Source organism: Bufo gargarizans, chromosome 8 (genome assembly GCF_014858855.1).
Source record: "Bufo gargarizans isolate SCDJY-AF-19 chromosome 8, ASM1485885v1, whole genome shotgun sequence".
In the NCBI taxonomy this organism is placed as follows: Eukaryota; Metazoa; Chordata; class Amphibia; order Anura; family Bufonidae; genus Bufo; species Bufo gargarizans.
Window position 1 is genome coordinate 51946081 of NC_058087.1, and position 19693 is coordinate 51965773.

The 19693-nt window shown below is 42.9% G+C and overlaps 1 protein-coding gene across 2 annotated transcripts in view; it reads right to left on the minus strand.

Annotated features, from left to right (window-relative positions):
* Nucleotides 1–19693, minus strand: part of RAB17 (RAB17, member RAS oncogene family) — a 45602-nt gene that overhangs the window by 7422 nt on the left and 18487 nt on the right. The window contains exons 4-5 of one of the 2 annotated variants that reach the window (XM_044302774.1): nt 4350–4475; nt 930–1023 (exon numbers count right to left, since the gene is read on the minus strand). In XM_044302774.1, the coding sequence (XP_044158709.1) occupies nt 930–1023; nt 4350–4475 (220 nt within the window). The remainder of the gene's footprint in view (nt 1–929; nt 1024–4349; nt 4476–19693) is intronic. The other variant, XM_044302775.1, reaches the window with a different exon arrangement.

Sequence of the window (19693 nt, forward strand, 5' to 3'; positions counted from 1 at the left end):
TGCAAGTCAGTTTACACTATGGGTTCTTTTTGCGGTGTATGGATAAGACTTCTGAAAATCTCACCCACTTTGCTTCTAAAGTAAATGCTGCTGATTTTCTGGAACCACTGATGAAGGGAAGGAGAGTTCCCGAAACGTGTCTGGGCTGGATCGCACATACTACAGAAGGAATACCTCCGCAATAACTAGCATGGCCATGCGAGAAGTATAATAATCACAACTAACACCTGGAATTAAGACGGACTTTGTTTCGTTTGTTGCGTTGGATACAAGGACATGTATGGACATTATTATCGAACATTGGTCACTGATTGGAGACCAGACTGTAGGCTATAAATTGGAGACTAAACCACGGAGACTTGGTGTATACACCAGACATACACAAACCACAAGTCAGTAAAACCACAGAGTATCTCACTATTGCGCTATAATAGAGACTCTTCAGCAAATTAATTGTGGACACTTGAAATCTCCCCTATAAGTGTATTTATGCAAATTTATTCATTTCTACATAGCATATATCATTTTATGTACATTTGTAAATTTTATTATCAATTTTACTGTGTTTAATTAAACTTTTATACGCCAGAAGTTGAGTGCTCACCCAACTTTCTGTTATTCCTTATAATCCTATTTGGAGGGTGGGTGTCCCTCTTTTGGGTTTGTAGCACCTATCCACAGTTTCATCCAGAGTGAGCCACCATTCCTAAAGACGCAATGTTCTATAATTTGTTGAACGTACATACGGATGCCGAGAGAGATGTTATCCGTGTGCTGCCTGTTTTTTTTTTTTTTTGCAGACCCATAGAAACGAATAGGTCCATGTGCAATCAACAAAAAATGTGCATAGGACACAGGTGCAAAATACGGCCATGTGCACGAGGCCTAAGAATGAATTTGATGAAGTCATGCAATGTACGTGTACTTACCCACTGCTTCAAATACCTCTTTTACGCCATCTCCTGTTTTAGCGGAAGTTTCTATAAACAGAAGTCCCTTTTGTTCAGCAAAAGCCTGTGCAACCTGAGAGTAAAATAATTTATTGGAATAAGTTAAGGATCAACACGTGGCACAGTTTCTGATTGACATATTAATTTACGGCAATTAGTGATTTCCTACAGCCTTAATCTAAGGACAGTCCAGAGAAATATATTGAGTATGTACATACAATTATGATGTGACTGTCACACTTAAAAAGGTTGCATGATCGTTTCAGATAAAACTTTTTTACAACACAAGTCTTTCTGCAGCACCAGCCCCATGAATCCACATTCTAGATACATGGTAAAGAAGGCAGTAGAGGGGACACGAAATCCCCTGTCCAATTTTCCTTAAGACCATATTCCACCATTATAAATGTTTCAAAATTCCATAATCTCAATGCAGATAACAATGAGGGATCTACACCAGGGATGCCCAACCTGTGGCCCTCCAGCTGTTGCAAAACTACAACTCCCAACATGCCCGGACAGCCTCTAGCTATCAGCCTACAGCAGGTCACAGTGGGAGTAGCAGTTTTAAAACAGCTGGAGTGCCTCAGGTTGAGCATCCCTAATCTACACAATACCATTTAGATTCCAAGTAGTCACCTAGGTCCCCTGGCCACTCAACAGAGGCCAAACATACAGCAGAATTTTGATGCCATCTCCCCATCCCCACCGTGGGACACTTCTATTTTTCAAATTTTTGAATCGCATAGTAACAGCCTACAGTATATGCAAATATTCTATGTAATTTTTTTGGGTACAAAAATGGATAGACGGTTTTCTCAATGTAAGTTTTTTAAGTCGCTCCATTTATTCTACTTCCTGTCCTGGCTCTTAAAAGAAAGGTGTCACCAAAAAATGTACATGCCAGTTAAAACTAGATAGTGACACATCTCTTTTTTATAATCTGTTTTTATTTTCTGATTGTAGATTATTATTTTTTTATTTGTCCTAGGGTTAACGCGCAGCCTCACACGCGCTGCCGCGATCAGCAGCAGGGGCCCAACTGATACTGACAGCCGGGCCTCTGCTGTATCTGCCAGCATCAGTGAAAACACAGATGCCGGCATATTAACCCCCTGTATGCCACGGTCACGCTGACCGCGGCATACAGGGGGTTTGCGGCAGCTTGTATATCCCCATCGGGTCCCCGTGCTGCGGTGACGGGGACAGATGGTTGCTATGGCAGCCCCGATGTGTTGAGCAGGCATCGGGGCTGCCAGCTACGGAAGCCCAGGAGATCCAGCCCCAGGGCTGGGTCTCCTAGGCAACTGTTAGCGTCTTACAGTGTAAGACACTGACAGTTCAATACAGCACAATACAAATGTATTGTGCTGTATTGAAACAGGGATCAGACTCTGAAATGTTGAAGTCTCATAGTGGGACATAAAATAAAGTGAAAAAAAAGTTAAAAAATAAAGTTTTACAAAAAAATTTAAAGTTTCAAGTAAAAGAAAAAGCACTCTTTTCTCAAAATAAAGTAAAGTCTTATCTGTACACAGAGGTGATAACATTACAGGCAGGATTAGAATGAGTTAACTGCAGTAAAGTGATCTGTAGTGGCGCCAATTTTAGACATAGTGGCCAGTGCGAAAACTGCAGAAAATTTGGTTTTAGTTTAAATATAAAAAGTGAAATGGAAAATTAAAAATAACGTCATCAAAAAAAATAATAATAATATGTTAAACATAAAAAATTGATTTAAACAGCAGGTCATTTTCTGATGACACATTCCCTTTAACTTCTTCCTCCTTTATTTGTTTGACTTTTAGCACAGCAAACAGCCTCACTTGACTTTCTCAGTCAGACCATTCCATGCGGCTAAAAAAGGAAAGAGATGAATGACTCAATTACAGTATCAATCATTACACTGCTATGTGCAAAGTTCTTCTGTGGGTATATTTATCTAGGCCTATCAAGAGAGCAACAGAACTGTCATATTGCTATCCCAATTCTACTGATGTACTATATTGCCAGCAGATAACATCTCTCCCTTGCAACTGCAAAAAAACAACAATGGGATCCCTATCTATATAGGAGTTTTCAATTTAATAGTATTGCATACATGAAAAAGAAAAATAGCCAAAAAGTCTTAAACAATGTTTTCTAGGAATATTTTGCTTAAAAGAATTCCTTTCTGACAGAAGTGTCCCTTTAAAGAGGAACCTGGTCCTATCTCAAGAATTGGACCTTATCACGTGCCAACGGAATGATGAGGATCTCAGCTATTTTTGGAGGTCCCATAGCAGTGAAAAGAGAGAGATGCACATAGGGAGCCTCTTCTCCGATCCCAATGGCATGCAACAGAACCCTGGTGGCTCAGGGGTTTGCACTCGTGCCTTCCAGCACTGGAATCCTGGGTTTGAGTCCAACCAAGGACAACATCTGCGTGGAGTTTGTATGTTCTTCCTGTTTCTGTGGGTTTCTTCCCACACTGCAAAAGACATACTAATAAGAGAATTTAGACTTCCCAAATTCACCCATATGATGGCACAAAGAAGTGCGGCAGCTTGGACCTCTCAGGGCTGAGCTACCAAAATGATGTTTCATTGTATGAAAATAATAAAGTTTCTTTTGTTCTTGAGATAGGAGCTCGTCCCAGAGATGGGATCCACACCTATAGGACATTTATGGCACAACCTGTGGATATGCCATTAATGTCCAGCTGGGACAACCCCTTTCACACGAGCGAGTTTTCCGCGCGGGTGCAATGCGTGACGTGAACGCATATCACCCACACTGAATCCTGACCCATTCATTTCAATTGGTCTGTGTACATGAGTGTTGTTTTTCACGCATCACTTCTGTGTTGCATGAAAATCGCAGCATGTTCTATATTCTGCTTTTTTCACACAGCCCTGGCCCCATAGAAGTGAATGGGGCTGCGTGAAAAACACATTGCATCCGCAAGCAACTGCGGGTGCGATGCGATTTTCACTGATGGTTGCTAAGAGATGTTGTTTGTAAACCCTCGGTTTTTTATCACGCGCGTGAAAAACACATCAACACGCATTGCACCCGTGCGGAAAAACTGACTGAACTTGCTTAATAAATGGTGCGAGTTTCACTGAACGCATCCAGAGCCAATCCGTCATGCTCGTGTGAAAGAGGCCTAAAGGTATTTTTACTTATTGGGGGTTATATTGGAAAAATCATATATAAAAAAAAACTAAAAAAAACAACTGTTTAATAACATCGAAAAAGATTGGGTAAACTGCAGTTTAAAAACTGCAGGAGGTCCTATAAAAACACCTATTTTTTTGTATACCCCCTCCACAGGGCCAATCGTGCCATTTTCCATACAATAATTAGACATTACAAGCATATTACAGACGTCTTCTCATAGCTGTCTGGTTGCTTTACCTCTCTTGAGACCTTTCCTTTATCTTGAAGGTCACTTTTGTTTCCTACCAGTGCAATAACCATCTCTCCACTGAAGACATATTTCTGCAGCTCCTGAAACCAAAGTTGAGCTCTGCTGAAGGACTCCTAACGGCAAAAGAGACTATATTAGAAAGAGTCTGTCATTGCCCGAACTCTGGATAGAAGCTGTTAGATTTGGTCTAAGGCTAATTGCAGGGGTAGAGATTTTGCAATTTTTACTCTCTAGGGAACCTGTGACCGTAAAAATGCAGTGCATTGATTTATAGAAAAGAGAACACCGAAGAGGAAAAGTGCACTCTGCAAACATTATATGGTTAAAAATATCAGCTTTATTGTACATCATAAGTAAAAATCACACATATTTGGTAAAGACAAAAAAACACCAGATGACAAGACACCTAACTAGGGTCAAAAATAACAATGCAGATACATCATACAATACAGGTAGCATAAGTAACAAGGCCACAATGGATGGATACACATATACAGACCCAGTAGGCACCGCAAACACCAGCCCCAACAAGTGTTTTGCTTTGCTTCCTCAGGCATTGATATATAGTTTTATAGAAAGAATTCTGCAAAACATAATTTATTAATTTAAAAAGGGTTTTCCGAGACTTTATTACTTACTGATGCTCTTGAATAGTTCATCAGTATCTGATCATGTGTCGGACCCCCCGCCGATCAGCTTTTGGAGAGGGCACCAGCACTCCTGTGAGTTCTGTGGCTTTCTCTATAGTGGCTGTGCTTGGTATCACAGCTCACCCCTATTCACTTGTATGGGGCTGAGCTGCTTCTAGGCCACGTGACCGAGGCCACATCACATAAGGAAAGCTGATAGAAGGCCACGGTGCTATTTCGAGTGCCAGTGCCTTTTCAAACAGCTGATGAGCAGGGGTGTCGGACCCCTACCAATCAGATACTGATAAACTATGCTGAGGACAGGTCATCAGTAGTAAAGTCTCGTAAAATCCACCCTTTAAAGCTGTTTTCCAGTTATAGATATTGAGGACTTATCTTCAGGATAGGTCATCAATATCACATTGGTGGGGGTCCGAAATCCAGCATCCCACCTATCAACTATTTCTGTCAGGTTATGATGGCTGGAAGCCAATATTTCCAAAATTAAGCAGAAGTCAATCAGAGGCCAAACAGTTCAAGTCTGCCTTCAGCAGCTGTCTCTTCTGCCTCTTTACTCCACAGTTCTCCAATAAGTTAGACAATTCCCAATTATCTAAGGTCATCACATCCAACAGCACTGTACATAGATCAATATGTTGTTCTTAAATGGTTCTTTCAACAAACTTTGCATACATTAATAGCGCAGTTAAATATAAGAAACTTTGTAATATACCTTATCAGAGAAAATTATTCTTTCGCCCTCCACCTACCTCCTTAACTAACATTTTCTGCTAAATCCATCTAGACTGCTAACAGCTTACTGAAGAATCGGATTACATGTTGCCCATAGAAGATTACGGAGAGAAGAGGGGTGAGCTGCAGTGAGAGAGAAGAGGCAAAAAAAATAAAAAAAAAGAGTGTATTTAAATAGACAGAGACACACATGTGGCCCATAGAAGTCTATGGAGAGGAGAAAAATTCTGAGGAGAAAAAAAAAAGGCATTTTCTCTGATAGAATATAAAACAAAGTTTTTTATATTCACCTGTATCATTGATGCATGCAAAATTTTTGAAACAACAGATACAAGAATTCGTCATATTTATTCATTCTACTGTTTCATCAATAACTTTCTCAAACTGCTTTCTGTTTTTGCAATAACTGAGTCAGCCAGCATTCTTTAGATTTCTACAGCATGTAAATAAAAATCACATTTTGTAAGATTTGAGAAAGAATGTCTCATGGTATTTGCGGCTTATCTCCAACACCTAAAACTCACTAAACTCAGAATAATATTACCAATGTTACCACTGGCTAAATAATACCTGAAGACCATGAAGATAAATTACTAGGACACAGTGACTAAATACCACCAGATTGAAGATTTATAGAAACCGGTTCAAACTGGGAGCCGGCGACGCGCTCCCTCCCTGCAGCGCCGCCGGCACCCTATCTATGAGAAGGAGCGAGGACGCAGCCGGTGTCCTCGTCTCCATAGTAACAAGGGGGCAGGGAGGACCCAGCCGCGCACCCCTCCTCAGCGTGGCCAGCGTCCTTCATCCCCTAGACAACGGGCAGGGGGGGAACTGAGCGCTGATGGCAATGAGTCGGCGCTCAGGTGTTTAGATCTGATGGACATGGGTCACGTGATGCTGGCCATGTCACGTGACCCATCAATTATACCTATTTAAACAGGTAACCTGCTGGCCACAGGTTGCCTGTGATTGGTCTTATTACCTCACTAGCGTTCTCTGCATGCGTGACTTTTGTATTTGACCTTGACCTGGTGTTAACCCTTGTACTGACACTATCTCTTGGCTCCTGACCGGCTTGTATTGACTTCGATTTTGTATTAACCCTTTGTGCCTGTGTTACCTCCTGGCTCTTGACCTCGGCTTCCATTTGTTCTTAGTGTGGTACCTTCCCAGCCTGGAAAACTTTGCGCTTCTGTTTGTTCTGTCTTTGTCTTTTGTTTTCTTCCCTCGTTATTCCCTTCCTTTAGACCCCTGCACGTACGTAAGCTAGGGACTGCCGCCCAGTTGTACCCCGTCGGTTAGGACAGGCCGTGCAAGTAGGTAGAGATAGAGGAGTGGGTGGAGTTTAGGACTGCACTTTTCCCTACCTTTTCGTGACACCAGAGAAGAAAAACCAGTTACCACCATACAATGAACATATAGTGGTAAATACCAGGATGTTCTGCAGAATATATAAATGATGACAGTACAGGTATTTGTAGCAACTTACACATGACATCCTCTCTGATCATTTAACTTTTTCTTCTTCATCCAATCCAGGCTGATATGAAGACTTCTTTCAAACATGACTTATATCTGCAGAGTGTAATGCAAAGACATCTGTGGCCCATAGCTTTTGAGGCACCCTCGGTAGTTATTTCCCTCATTCAGTAATGTCCCCCTTAGTGTCCCCGTACAATAGTAATGTCATCCTCAGAGCCCCTGTACAATAATAATGCCCCCCTTTGTACCACAGGACAATAGTAATTTACCCCTTTGTGCCTCAGTGCAATATTAATGTCCTCCATAGTGCCCCTTACGGCTCCATTCACACATCCGCAATTCCATTACGGCATTTTGCGAAACGGAATTGCGGACCCATACATTTCTATAGGGCAACACGACGTGCGGCCCCGATCTGGAATTTCGGGCCCGCACTTCCGGGTCCGCAATTCCGATCCTGAAAAAAATAGAACATGTCCTATTCTTGTCTGCAATAGCGGACAAGAATAGGCATATTCTCTTAGTGCCGGCAATGTGCGGTCCGCAAAATGCAGAACGCACATTGCCGCTGTCCGTGTTTTGCGGATCTGCGGATCCGTGGATCCGCAAAACACAAACAGATGTGTGAATGGACCCTACATCTGTAATTTATCCTGTGTTGCCCCTTAAATCAGTAATTTCCCCTTTAGTGCCCATTTCATCACTTATGCCCCCCTAAGTGCCCCTTGCAATAGTAATGCCCCCCCCCCCTTGGTGCCCTTGAGAGTAGTAATGTCCCACTTGGGGCCCCTTAGTACAGTAATGTCTCCTTTTAAGCTCCAACAATAGTGAATAGTATGCCTTTACAACATTATTTAAAAAATGAAACTCAAGATGAGTGATCCATTTCCTCCAGCTCACAGTAAACGGTCCTTCGCAAGTGGCGCAATACAGTGACATCATCGTGCCACCTTACGTCATCTATGTGCTTCAGTTCTCCTGGGAGCCCATACATCGTAGTGTCTGCCTCTGGTTCTCTGGTAGTCCACAGACCTAAAGCAGTCTGTGACTAACCAGAGTACAGTGCCTTGAAAATGTACTCATACCCCTTGAACTTTTCCATATTTATGCCACATTACACCCACAAACTTAGGCCTCCTGCACACGACAAGTTTCGTCCCGTACTTCTGTCTCGCAAAAAGATAGGACATGTTCTATCTTTTTGCAGAACGGCCGGATCGCGGACCCATTAAAGTGAATGGGTCCGCGATCTGCTGCGGCTGCCCCACGGACGAAGAGTGGCAAGAAGAAAGCCATTTTTGAAAGCAAGCCATAAAAAGTCTAATTACGCACTTTGCCAGAAGCCATGTAGGGGACACATCAAACCTGTGGAATGTGCTATGGTCAGATGAGACCAAAGGTGAACTTTTGGCCTAAATGCAAAATGCGATGTGTGACGGAAAACTAACACTGCACATCACCCTGAACACACTATCCCCACCGTGAAACATGGTGGTGGCAGCATCATGCTAAGGGGATGCTTTTCTTCAGCAGGGACAGGGAAGCTGGTCAGAGCTGATGGTAAGATGTATGGAAGTAAATAGAGGGCAATCCTGTTGGAAAACATGGTAGAGGCTGCAAAAGACTTGAGAGTGGGGCGGAGGTTCACCTTTCAGCAGGACAATGGCCCTAAGCATACCATTGAGAATCTGTGGCAAGACTTGAAAATTGATGTTTACAGACGCTTTCCATCCAATCTGTTGAGTATGAGCTATTGTGCAAAGAAGAATGGGCAAAAATTTCAGCCTCTAGATGTGTAAAGCTGGTAGAGACATACCCCAAAAGATTTGCATCTGTAATTGCAGTGAAAGGTGAAAGTATTGACACAGGGGGGCTGAATACAAATGCACACCACACTCTACAAACTATTGATTACAAATTTTGAAAACCATGTATCATTTTCTTTTCGCGTTGGTCTATCACATAAAATCCTAATTAAATACATTTAATTTGTGGCTGTAACGTGAAAAAAAAGTTGAAAAATTCAATGAGTATGAATATTTTTTCAAGGCACTGTAAATTGTGGGGCAGGGAGCCAAATGCTCTTCACCATAGATTTTAACTGGATCTGTATCGTGAGCATGCAAAACAGCTGTAAACTGCACTTGCTTGGGATTTGGGATGGGTCTTTCTCCTCCATTATAGACCTACTGGACAGGTCTATTTCAGTAGTAAAACCTAATGCTCAGTTTAGTGAGTCGGTGCTGGCTGCCCACTGTAGGTCAGCCCATGGGGAATATTCCCGGTATGGTCGGTCTATGGCCAGTCTGCCTCTGTGTTCAACATAATGCAAAATAATGAAAAAAAAACACTTTTTATTTTTCCATTTGGGGCTTTCTTTACAGGTGAGTGAGGATGACGTTTTCATATATGTCAGATACCATTGTAATACTAAGATTTATTTACAGAACAATGACCAAATGAATATTTGAAGCTTTGGCAGAGCTGTGGATGCTCGCCTAATCTCACTAAGGAGTCACAGATCTAACTATACTCCTGACGTAATACAGAGAACTCGGCCAGCACTCTCCACACTTGTAGTGGATTAATGGTCTTTTCCTCTGTGCTAATGGTATAGTATTAGCAATAAGATATTATATTTGGAAAGAGAAGCAAATTATCTTGTAGATTTAGTTAGATTTTGTTAGGATGTAATGAAAACACACATATTAAAGGGGTTGTGCGGTGTCTTAATAATAATAATCCTCAGGATATGTCATCAGTATCAGTTTGGAAGGGGGTCTGTCTCTTGGCATCCCCACCAATAACCCCTCCCCTTTCACCCCTCTGTCCCGCCCTAGGTTCTTCTGATTACGTCCTCCTCTTAGTGAGAAATCCAGAGGGTGTGTGGTTAGTGTCCCTAGTAATATTAATACACCCAGTAATAGTAATGCCCAATCAGCGCCCCCTCACTAATAGTAATGCCTCATTAGTGCCCCCTCAGTAATAGTAATGCCCCGATTAGTGTGCCCAGTAAGAGTGATGGCCCTATTAGTGCGCCCCAGTATGAATAATGCCCCCTATTAGTGCCCCCCAGTAAGAATAATGCCCCCAGTAAGAGTAATGCACCCATTAGTGCAACCCATTAAGAATAATGCCCCCATTAGTGACCCCCAGTTAGATTAATGTGGTCCTCATCCCCTGGGAACCGTCACTTGGGGCCGGCACACTGACTGTAGAGTGTTGTGTGAGAGTCCGGCAACTTTCCTGGGCCCGGTAACGGAGACCGGGGGAGAGGGGATGTGATAGGAAAGGAGCGCAGCAGAAGACCTGGGGACGGGAGGAGCACAGGCCCGCTGCTCGTCTCATTGTTATCTGGCCTGATCTGGGAGTGAGAGCATCTCAGTCCCGGCGCGGCCGCCATGCTGTGGAGCGAGGGTTTGCTGCTCTCCATCAGCAGCGTCTTCGTGCCCCTGCTCCTGACCACCCGCAGCCCACAGCTCTCCGGCTTCCAATCCATCCTGACCGGCGGCCTTGACCTCTTCAGGTTCGAGCTGGTCTCAGAGTGCCGGCCGCTCACAGCTTGTTGCCGCTCACTCACCGTCAGCTGTCAGGACCGTGAGCGAGCAATTCAGACAGTATGCACTGCAGTTTGAAATTAATCCTGTGCCCGGATGTGAGAAAGGCTTGTACCCGGGCACAGGATTACAAACCCGGACTGTCCGGGTCATTCCCGTACGGGTGGCAGCCCTACCCCCACCACTGTATATAGAGATCCGTGACCCCTTCTCCACTGAATAAAGTGATGTGTGACCCCCTGTATACAGAGATGTGAGAACCCCTTTATACTGTATATACAGATGTGTGACCCCCCTGTACAGTGTATATAGAGATGTCTGACTGCACTCATTTCTCTTTTCCCCAGGTGAAGGGTAGTCATATATTCATAGATGATTTCTAGGCTGTCAGCTGGGAGCAAGTTGTGTGATGATAGACAGGATGCTCCTCGCTATGTGAGCAGATCGATTTGTATTTCTGTCTTAATTTGAGTCAGAAAACTGGCGAAAATGAACATAAATTTGTTGGCGTGACTGGTCACGCCCCCTCCTGGCCATTGTCACGCCCCCGTTTTTTTTTCTTTTTTCTTTTTAAGGCACAGTTTGCTACTTTTTAACGTCACATTTCAGAAACAAGGCAAATGATAAATCTCCCCCTCTATTCATTCTGTTCATGGCTTACATCCAGTGGCAGTCAGTATTTGCAGTGTTGGCCCTTCTTTTTCAGGACCTCTGCAATTCGACTGGGCATGCTCTCAATCAACTTCTGGGCCAATTCCTGACTGATAGCAACCCATTCTTTCATAATCACTTCTTGGAGTTTGTCAGAATTAGTGGGTTTTTGTTTGTCCACCCACCTCTTGAGGATTGACCACAAGTTCTCAATGGGATTAGGATCTGGGGAGTTTCCAGGCCATGGACCCAAAATGTCAACGTTTTGGTCCCCGAGCCACTTAGTTATCACTTTTGCCTTATGGCACGGTGCTCCATCGTGCTGGAAAATGCATTGTTCTTCACCAAACTGTTGTTGGATTGTTGGAAGAAGTTGCTGTTGGAGGATGTTTTGGTACCATTCTTTATTAATGGCTGTGTTTTAGGGCAAAATTGTGAGTGAGCCCACTCCCTTGGATGAGAAGCAACCACATGAATGGTCTCAGGATGCTTTACTGTTGGCATGACACAGGACTGATGGTAGCGCTCATCTTTTCTTCTCCGGACAAGCCTTTTTCCTGATGCCCCAAACAATCGCAAAGAGGCTTCATTGGAGAATATGACTTTGCCCCCAGTCCTCAGGAGTCCATTCACCATATTTTCTGCAGAAGATCAATCTGTCCCTGATGGTTTTTTTTTTGAGAAGTGGCTTCTTTGCTGCCCTTCTTGACACCAGGCCATCTTCCAAAAGTCTTCGCCTCACTGCGAGTGCAGATGCGCTCACACCTGCCTGCTGCCATTCCTGAGCAAGCTCTGCACTGGTGGCACTCCGATCCCGCAGCTGAATCCTCTTTAGGAGACGATCCTGGCGCTTGCTGGACTTTCTTGAATGCCCTGAAGCCTTCTTAACAAGAATTGAACCTCTTTCCTTGAAGTTCTTGATGATCCTATAAATTGTTGATTGAGGTGCAATCTTAGTAGCCACAATATCCTTGCCTGTGAAGCCATTTTTATGCAAAGCAATGATGGCTGCACGCGTTTCTTTGCAGGTCACCATGGTTAACAATGGAAGAACAATGATTTCAAGCATCACCCTCCTTTTAACAGATCAAGTCTGCCATTTTAACCCAATTAGCCTGACCTAATGATCTCCAGCCTTGTGCTCGTCAACATTCTCACCTGAGTTAACAAGACGATTACTGAAATGATCTCAGCAGGTCCTTTAATGACAGCAATGAAATGCAGTGGAAAGTTTTTTTGGGGATTAAGTTAATTTTCATGGCAAAGAAGGACTATGCAATTCATCTGATCACTCTTCATAACATTCTGGAGTATATGCAATTTGCTATTATAAAAACTTAAGCAGCAACTTTTCCAATTTCCAATATTTATATAATTCTCAAAACTTTTGGCCACGACTGTAGGCCCTACAGCAAATTAATGAACAGGGTAACTCCCCAGCAACAAATGTGTGAGACATTAGCATCACATTCCTGTGTGGGACGGGTAGTGACCTCTCTTTACTTCTGGGACTGGGGTGTTCTTCCTATTACTATGGCTACATGCACATGACCGTTATGTGTTTTGTGGTCCGCAAACTGTGGATCCGCAAAACACAGATGGCGTCCGTGTGCGTTCTGCAATTTGTGGAACGGCGCGGACAGCCATTGCTATAACTACCTATTCTTGTCCGCAAAACGGTCAAGAATAGGACAGGTTATATATTTTTTTTGCGGACCACGGAACGGAGCAACGGATGCAGACAGCACACGGAGTGTTGTTCGCATCTTTTGCGGCCCCATTGAAGTGAATGGGTCCTGCATCCAAGCCACAAAAACTGCGGCTCGGATGCGGACTGTTGTGCCTTTTCATAGGTATATGCATTGATATCCAATTATTCTAGTCAAGATGGATGTTCATTGCCTTTAAGAGCCATGCTTGACTATATTTACAATTTTGTATGTCTTGAGTAGGCAAAAGTAAGGTCGCACAAAGGTTTCTGTGTAAAAAGGTTTCTACTCTTCAGTGTTATTTTTCTCATTAATGTACTAGTCTGAGAAGAGGCCTCTCCTTGTCTACTTATAAATTTATGACGGGAGATAAAGATAAGCTCTATGCAGCTGGTGATAATTACCTATACAATTAGGTATTTATTAATGAAGCAAAATATATAATATTCATGTATTCATTTAATGAGCCTTAGTCCTTAGCATAAGACAATCAGTAGGACATATATATATATATATATATATATATATATATATATATAAATATATATGTTACTTTATATTATATTGTTATATGTTATAGAAGACAACAAGTATCCAGTATATTATATATATTTCTCATTAGGAGAATATTCGTCTCTAAAAGAGTGTCTGTAAAGATGTGTGTTTTGTAACAATGAATCACATCTTTGGTATGACAAGAGGAGGTACTGATATCTATGTGAGAAAACAAGGCCATTCATATCAGTACGGTCCATAAATCAACAGTGTAAGAAACATTCAAAGAGACGCCTAGAGGTCTGTCACTAATTGCTACAAGTGTCAGAATTAATCCCTATAGCTTTGAATTAAAGCTTCTAAGGTCAAATGTTTCGAATACGTTTTATTCAGACTTACATAAGTTAACCCTTTATACTATGATACAAATAGCTTATACAGCAGTGCCACCTAGGTGACATTACAAAAGTAGCAAAAGTGCATTCTGGGTAAGGTTATGATGTCAAATGTTTATCAATGGTCACTAGTGTTGATCACGAATATTCAAATTGCGAATTTTAATCGCGAATATCGGCACTTCGAGAATTCGTGAATATTTAGAATATCGCTAAATATATTCGTAATTGCGAATATTCAATTTTTTGAAAATACCAGTTCATGCAAATTTTATGTGAAAAATTGTATGCAAATTTTATGCAAATTTTCGCAATCAAGAAAATAATGCCTGGAGATTACGAATTCGCCAATTCTCGAATATATGGCAAATATTTGCCCAAATATACGCAAATTCGAATATTTCCCCTGCCGCTCATCACTAATGGTCACGGCCATCCGACAATGTTCGGAAAGTTCCAAACTAGGGAGGTGTGTCTAACTGATAAGTTTGTGAAAATAAACCATACACAGGAGGAGAGAGAAAGCCAAGTAAAGCTCTCTAGAGGGGTCTATCAAGATGAAAGCCATGGTGTGATGCGCTATGATGGACCACCCAGCTTTCCTAGGAGCAGAAGTGAGATTCCTACTAGGACTTGGTAAGAGACACAGTAAATGATATTTCATTTTATTAGGACTAATTTGATAGTGTGGGTGAAATTATACCATCTAGATTGGCGAATAAATAAATTAATTAATTGATCATCTCCATATTTAGATGTAGTCTTAGGATATTGTGAGGCTTCATTCTACCTGCAGAAGAATCATGACTCATAATTTAGCAAAGCATTAAATGATTGCTTCTATATACAGTACAGACCAAAAGTTTGGACACACCTTCTCATTCAAAGAGTTTTCTTTATTTTCATGACTATGAAAATTGTAGATTCACACTGAAGGCATCAAAACTTTGAATTAACACATGTGGAATTATATACATAACAAAAAAGTGTGAAACAACTGAAAATATGTCATATTCTAGGTTCTTTAAAGTAGCCACCTTTTGCTTTGATTACTGCTTTGCACACTCTTGGCATTCTCTTGATGAGCTTCAAGAGGTAGTCACCTGAAATGGTTTTCACTTCACAGGTGTGCCCTGTCAGGTTTAATAAGTGGGATTTCTTGCCTTATAAATGAGGTTGGGACCATCAGTTGCGTTGTGGAGAAGTCAGGTGGATACACAGCTAATAGTCCTACTGAATAGACTGTTAGAATTTGTATTATGGCAAGAAAAAAGCAGCTAAGTAAAGAAAAACTAGTGGCCATCATTACTTTAAGAAATGAAGGTCAGTCAGTCCGAAAAATTGGGAAAACGTTGAAAGTGTCGCCAAGTGCAGTCACAAAAACCATCAAGCACTACAAAGGAAAGGAAGACCAAGAGTCACCTCTGCTGTGGAGGATAAGTTCATCCGAGTCACCAGCCTCAGAAATCGCAGGTTAACAGCAGCTCAGATTAGAGACCAGGTCAATGCCACACAGAGTTCTAGCAGCAGACACATCTCTAGAACAACTATTAAGAGGAGACTGTGTGAATCAGGCCTTCATGGTAGAATATCTGCTAGGAAACCACTGCTAAGGACAGGCAACAAGCAGAAGAGACTTGTTTGGGCTAAAGAACACAAGGAATGGACATTAGACCAGTGGAAATCTGTGCTTTGGTCTGATGAGTCCACATTTGAGATCTTTGGTTCCAACCACCGTGTCTTTGTGCGACGCAGAAAAGGTGAACGGATGGACTCTACATGCCTGGTTCCGAGCGTGAAGCATGGAGGAGGGGGTGTGATGGTGTGGGGGTGCTTTGCTGGTGACACGGTTGGGGATTTATTCAAAATTGAAGGCATACTGAACCAGCATGGCTACCACAGCATCTTGCAGCGGCATGCTATTCCATCCAGGTTTGCGTTTAGTTGGACCATCATTTATTTTTCAACAGGACAATGGCCCCAAACACACCTCCAGGCTGTGTAAGGGCTATTTGACTATGAAGGAGAGTGATGGGGTGCTGCACCAGATGACCTGGCCTCCACAGTCACCGGACCTGAACCCAGTTGAGATGGTTTGGGGTGAGCTGGACCGCAGAGTGAAGGCAAATGGGCCAACAAGTGCTAAGCATCTCTGGGAACTCCTTCAAGACTGTTGGAAGGCCATTTCAGATGACTACCTCTTGAAGCTCATCAAGAGAATGCCAAGAGTGTGCAAAGCAGTAATCAAAGCAAAAGGTGGCTACTTTGAAGAACCTAGAATATGACATATTTTCAGTTGTTTCACACTTTTTTGTTATGTATATAATTCCACATGTGTTAATTCAAAGTTTTGATGCCTTCAGTGTGAATCTACAATTTTCATAGTCATGAAAATAAAGAAAACTCTTTGAATGAGAAGGTGTGTCCAAACTTTTGGTCTGTACTGTATATATTGATAGAACATTCTTCGCCAAGCTAAGTGATGGATTCCCACAGGAAAGACTTGTTTCAAGTCCTTCACATTTAAGATATGGTCTAGCAAAGATCCTAGATCCCTGTTATTTGTCTTAATATTTTTTACCAAAGTCAAATGTGTGAAAATAGTCCAGGATGGGGCGGAAGGATACAGTTATCTCTTCTAAGTTATATCCTTGGATGGATTTGCCCATGTCTGAAGTCATGTGATCTGTAGTTGGTTAAAGGGGGGCGGAATGTATTTAGCATTCTATATTGATGTCTAGGATTAGACATGCCCACCCTGATATCATGAGGTTTTCTTTGAACAGAAGTAATGTATATAAACTTATGTTCCTACTTTGATATCCTAACCTAATAATAGCTTGGTTATAATGTGACAAGTTATTTCCACTCACATGTATTTTTAAGCTTGTAATGCTTTATATTAACGCTATATATATATATATATATATATATATATATATATATTCATTTGCATGTATCATTGTGTTTATTTACTTATATGTTTATAACCTTATAACCAATAAACCTTAGTATTATTGTATAATGCAGAACTACATGTTTATCATTAACGTCATTTCACGTCAAAAATAACTTATTTATCTGAGGAAATAGTCGGACTCAGATGTGAATTGTATCAATTAGGTTGTCTACAATTCACCAGGTCATGATTTTAAGAATTTATGACAAATTTTATATATTTTTTTTATGGTTAATTATTTTTATGACCATAATTAATAATTCTTAATTGAATTATTACTATACCCGACAGGACCAAAACAACGGTCGTGTGCATGAGGCCTATGTCTGTAGTTATTTACTGATGACTAAGTTATTGATAATGTCGGAGGGGCTCTTGTCTCCATGGGAACACAGGTGGGCGGGGATGTCATGTGACTGCTCCTCTGAAGATACTTGCTGCAGTGCATGCTGGGATTTTTACTTTCACTTTACAGCTGCTCCACCCAAACAGCCTGTCTGAGGAGCTCCTCCAGGGAAGTGTGCCATGGTGAACAGGTTAGAAGAATTACGTATAGCCAGTACATTTCACATGATATAAATACTTTATGGTTTTGGCTATTGTCTGGGGCACTTTGGATTTTTGATACTTAGGGTGGCCAACCCTTTAAGGAACTGCACAAAGAATGGTGTAGTTCCCAGGTTAGATATGAGCATCTGGACCCAGGAGCCAGGACCTGTGATGACATCATCATCATCATCACCACAGGTCCTGTACATGTAGTAAAGGAACTGCACAATGAGCTTTCCCCTGAGACTAGAATGGAGTGGTAAGAGGAGGTTCTCCTCCTTTTTCTTCATTTGCACCCCATTCCCTATTTTTACTCATATCTTACTCATACATACTGTATATAGTACAGCAGATAGTTAAAACAACTATTACCTCATGTACCTCACACAATAACCATGATATATAACGGACCACATAGATCTGTACACACTGACTGCACTGTTATACCTTGTACTTTTCACATCAGTACACTGCTCCATATAATATACTAGCAGAAGGACCCGGCTTAGCACAGGTATATTTTATCTATTTCATTTAATGTTTCTGTGTGTCGTTAAAAGATATCGACACTATCCCCCATAACAGTGACCTCTACAGTACCCCGCCCCCTTAACAGTGAACTCCACAGCCCCTCACCCCTTAACACTGCCCCCCCCACAGTGCCCCGCCTCCTTAAAGTGGGACCTCCACAACAGCCCATCCCCTAACTTTAACCTTCACAGCATCCCGCCCCTTTAACAGTGAGTTTCACAGCACCCCACTCTCTTGACATTGACCTCCTCAGGGGCTTGCCCCTTTAACAGTGACCTATACAGCAACCCGCCCCTTAACACTGACCTCCATAGGGGACCAACCCTTTATCTGTGAACTCCACTGTTCCCTGCCCCCTTAACAGAGACCCCCACAGCACCCGTCCCTTTAACAGTGACCTCCACAGTACCCCGCTCCCTTAACAGTGACCTCACAGTACTCTGCTAACTTAACAGTGACCTCCCCAGCAGCTGCCCCTTTAATTGTGGCCCCTGCCCCCTTAACAGTGACCTCCACAGTGCCGGCCCATTTAACAGTGACCTCCACAGTGGCCTGCCCCTTAACAGTAACATCCACAGTGAACGCCCCTTTAACAGTGACCTCCGCAGTGCCCGCCGCTTTAACAGTGACCTCCACAGCAGCTTCCCCTTAAATATTGGCCCCTGCCCCCTTAACAGTGACCTCCACAGCACCCTGTCCCTTTAAGGCTAGGGCTACATGACAACATGTGTCGCACAACATTTTGTCGTACCAATGTCGTGCAAAAATCCATCTAAGATGGACAGGACTGGTGCAAGGATTTTTGCCACCCTAGGCAAAAGCTAATTTTGCCGCCCCCTTGACTTCGCCTATTGACCACGCCCCTTTGACCCACCGCTTTTTTGTCGCCCACCTATTTATACAGACTGTACCCTTCATTGTGGAAAGGCCATGTTTTCTCCCTCCAGCTACATGCCATGTCATCCACAGATCCCCACAAGTGTCATCCACAGATCCCCCACAAGTGTCACATCCACAGATCCCCCACAGGTGTCACATCTACAGATCCCCCACAAGTGTCGCATCCACAGATCCCCCACAAGTGTCGCATCCACAGATCCCCCCACAAGTGTCGCATCCACAGATCCCCCACAAGTGTCGCATCCACAGATCCCCCACAAGTGTCGCATTGACAGATCCCCCACAAGTGTCACATCCACAGATCCCCCACAAGTGTCACATCCACAGATCCCCCACAAGTGTCACATCCACAGATCCCCCCAAGTGTCATCCCCTCCCCGCCCAGCGCCGCCTCCTAGCTAATTTATTCACTTCACTTGCCTCTGTGCAATCTCGCACAGGCGCACTGGCAGAGGCATCGTCGAACGAGGTGCGCTGGAAGGCGGCGCATGCGCACTTCGCTTTACGATGCCTCTGCCAGTGTGCCTGTGTGAGGTTACACAGAAGCAAGTGAAGTGAATAAATGAGCTAGGAGTCGGCGCTGCAGGCCAGGTGCCGGCGCCTCCAGCAAGAGTGCGCTCTACGTGGAGGCGTACCTTGCTTATCGGTGGCGCCGGCCCTGAAGATGGATGCATGTAGCAGTGTAGTTGTGCCCTATGTGTCTTGCGCTTATTGTTGCCGT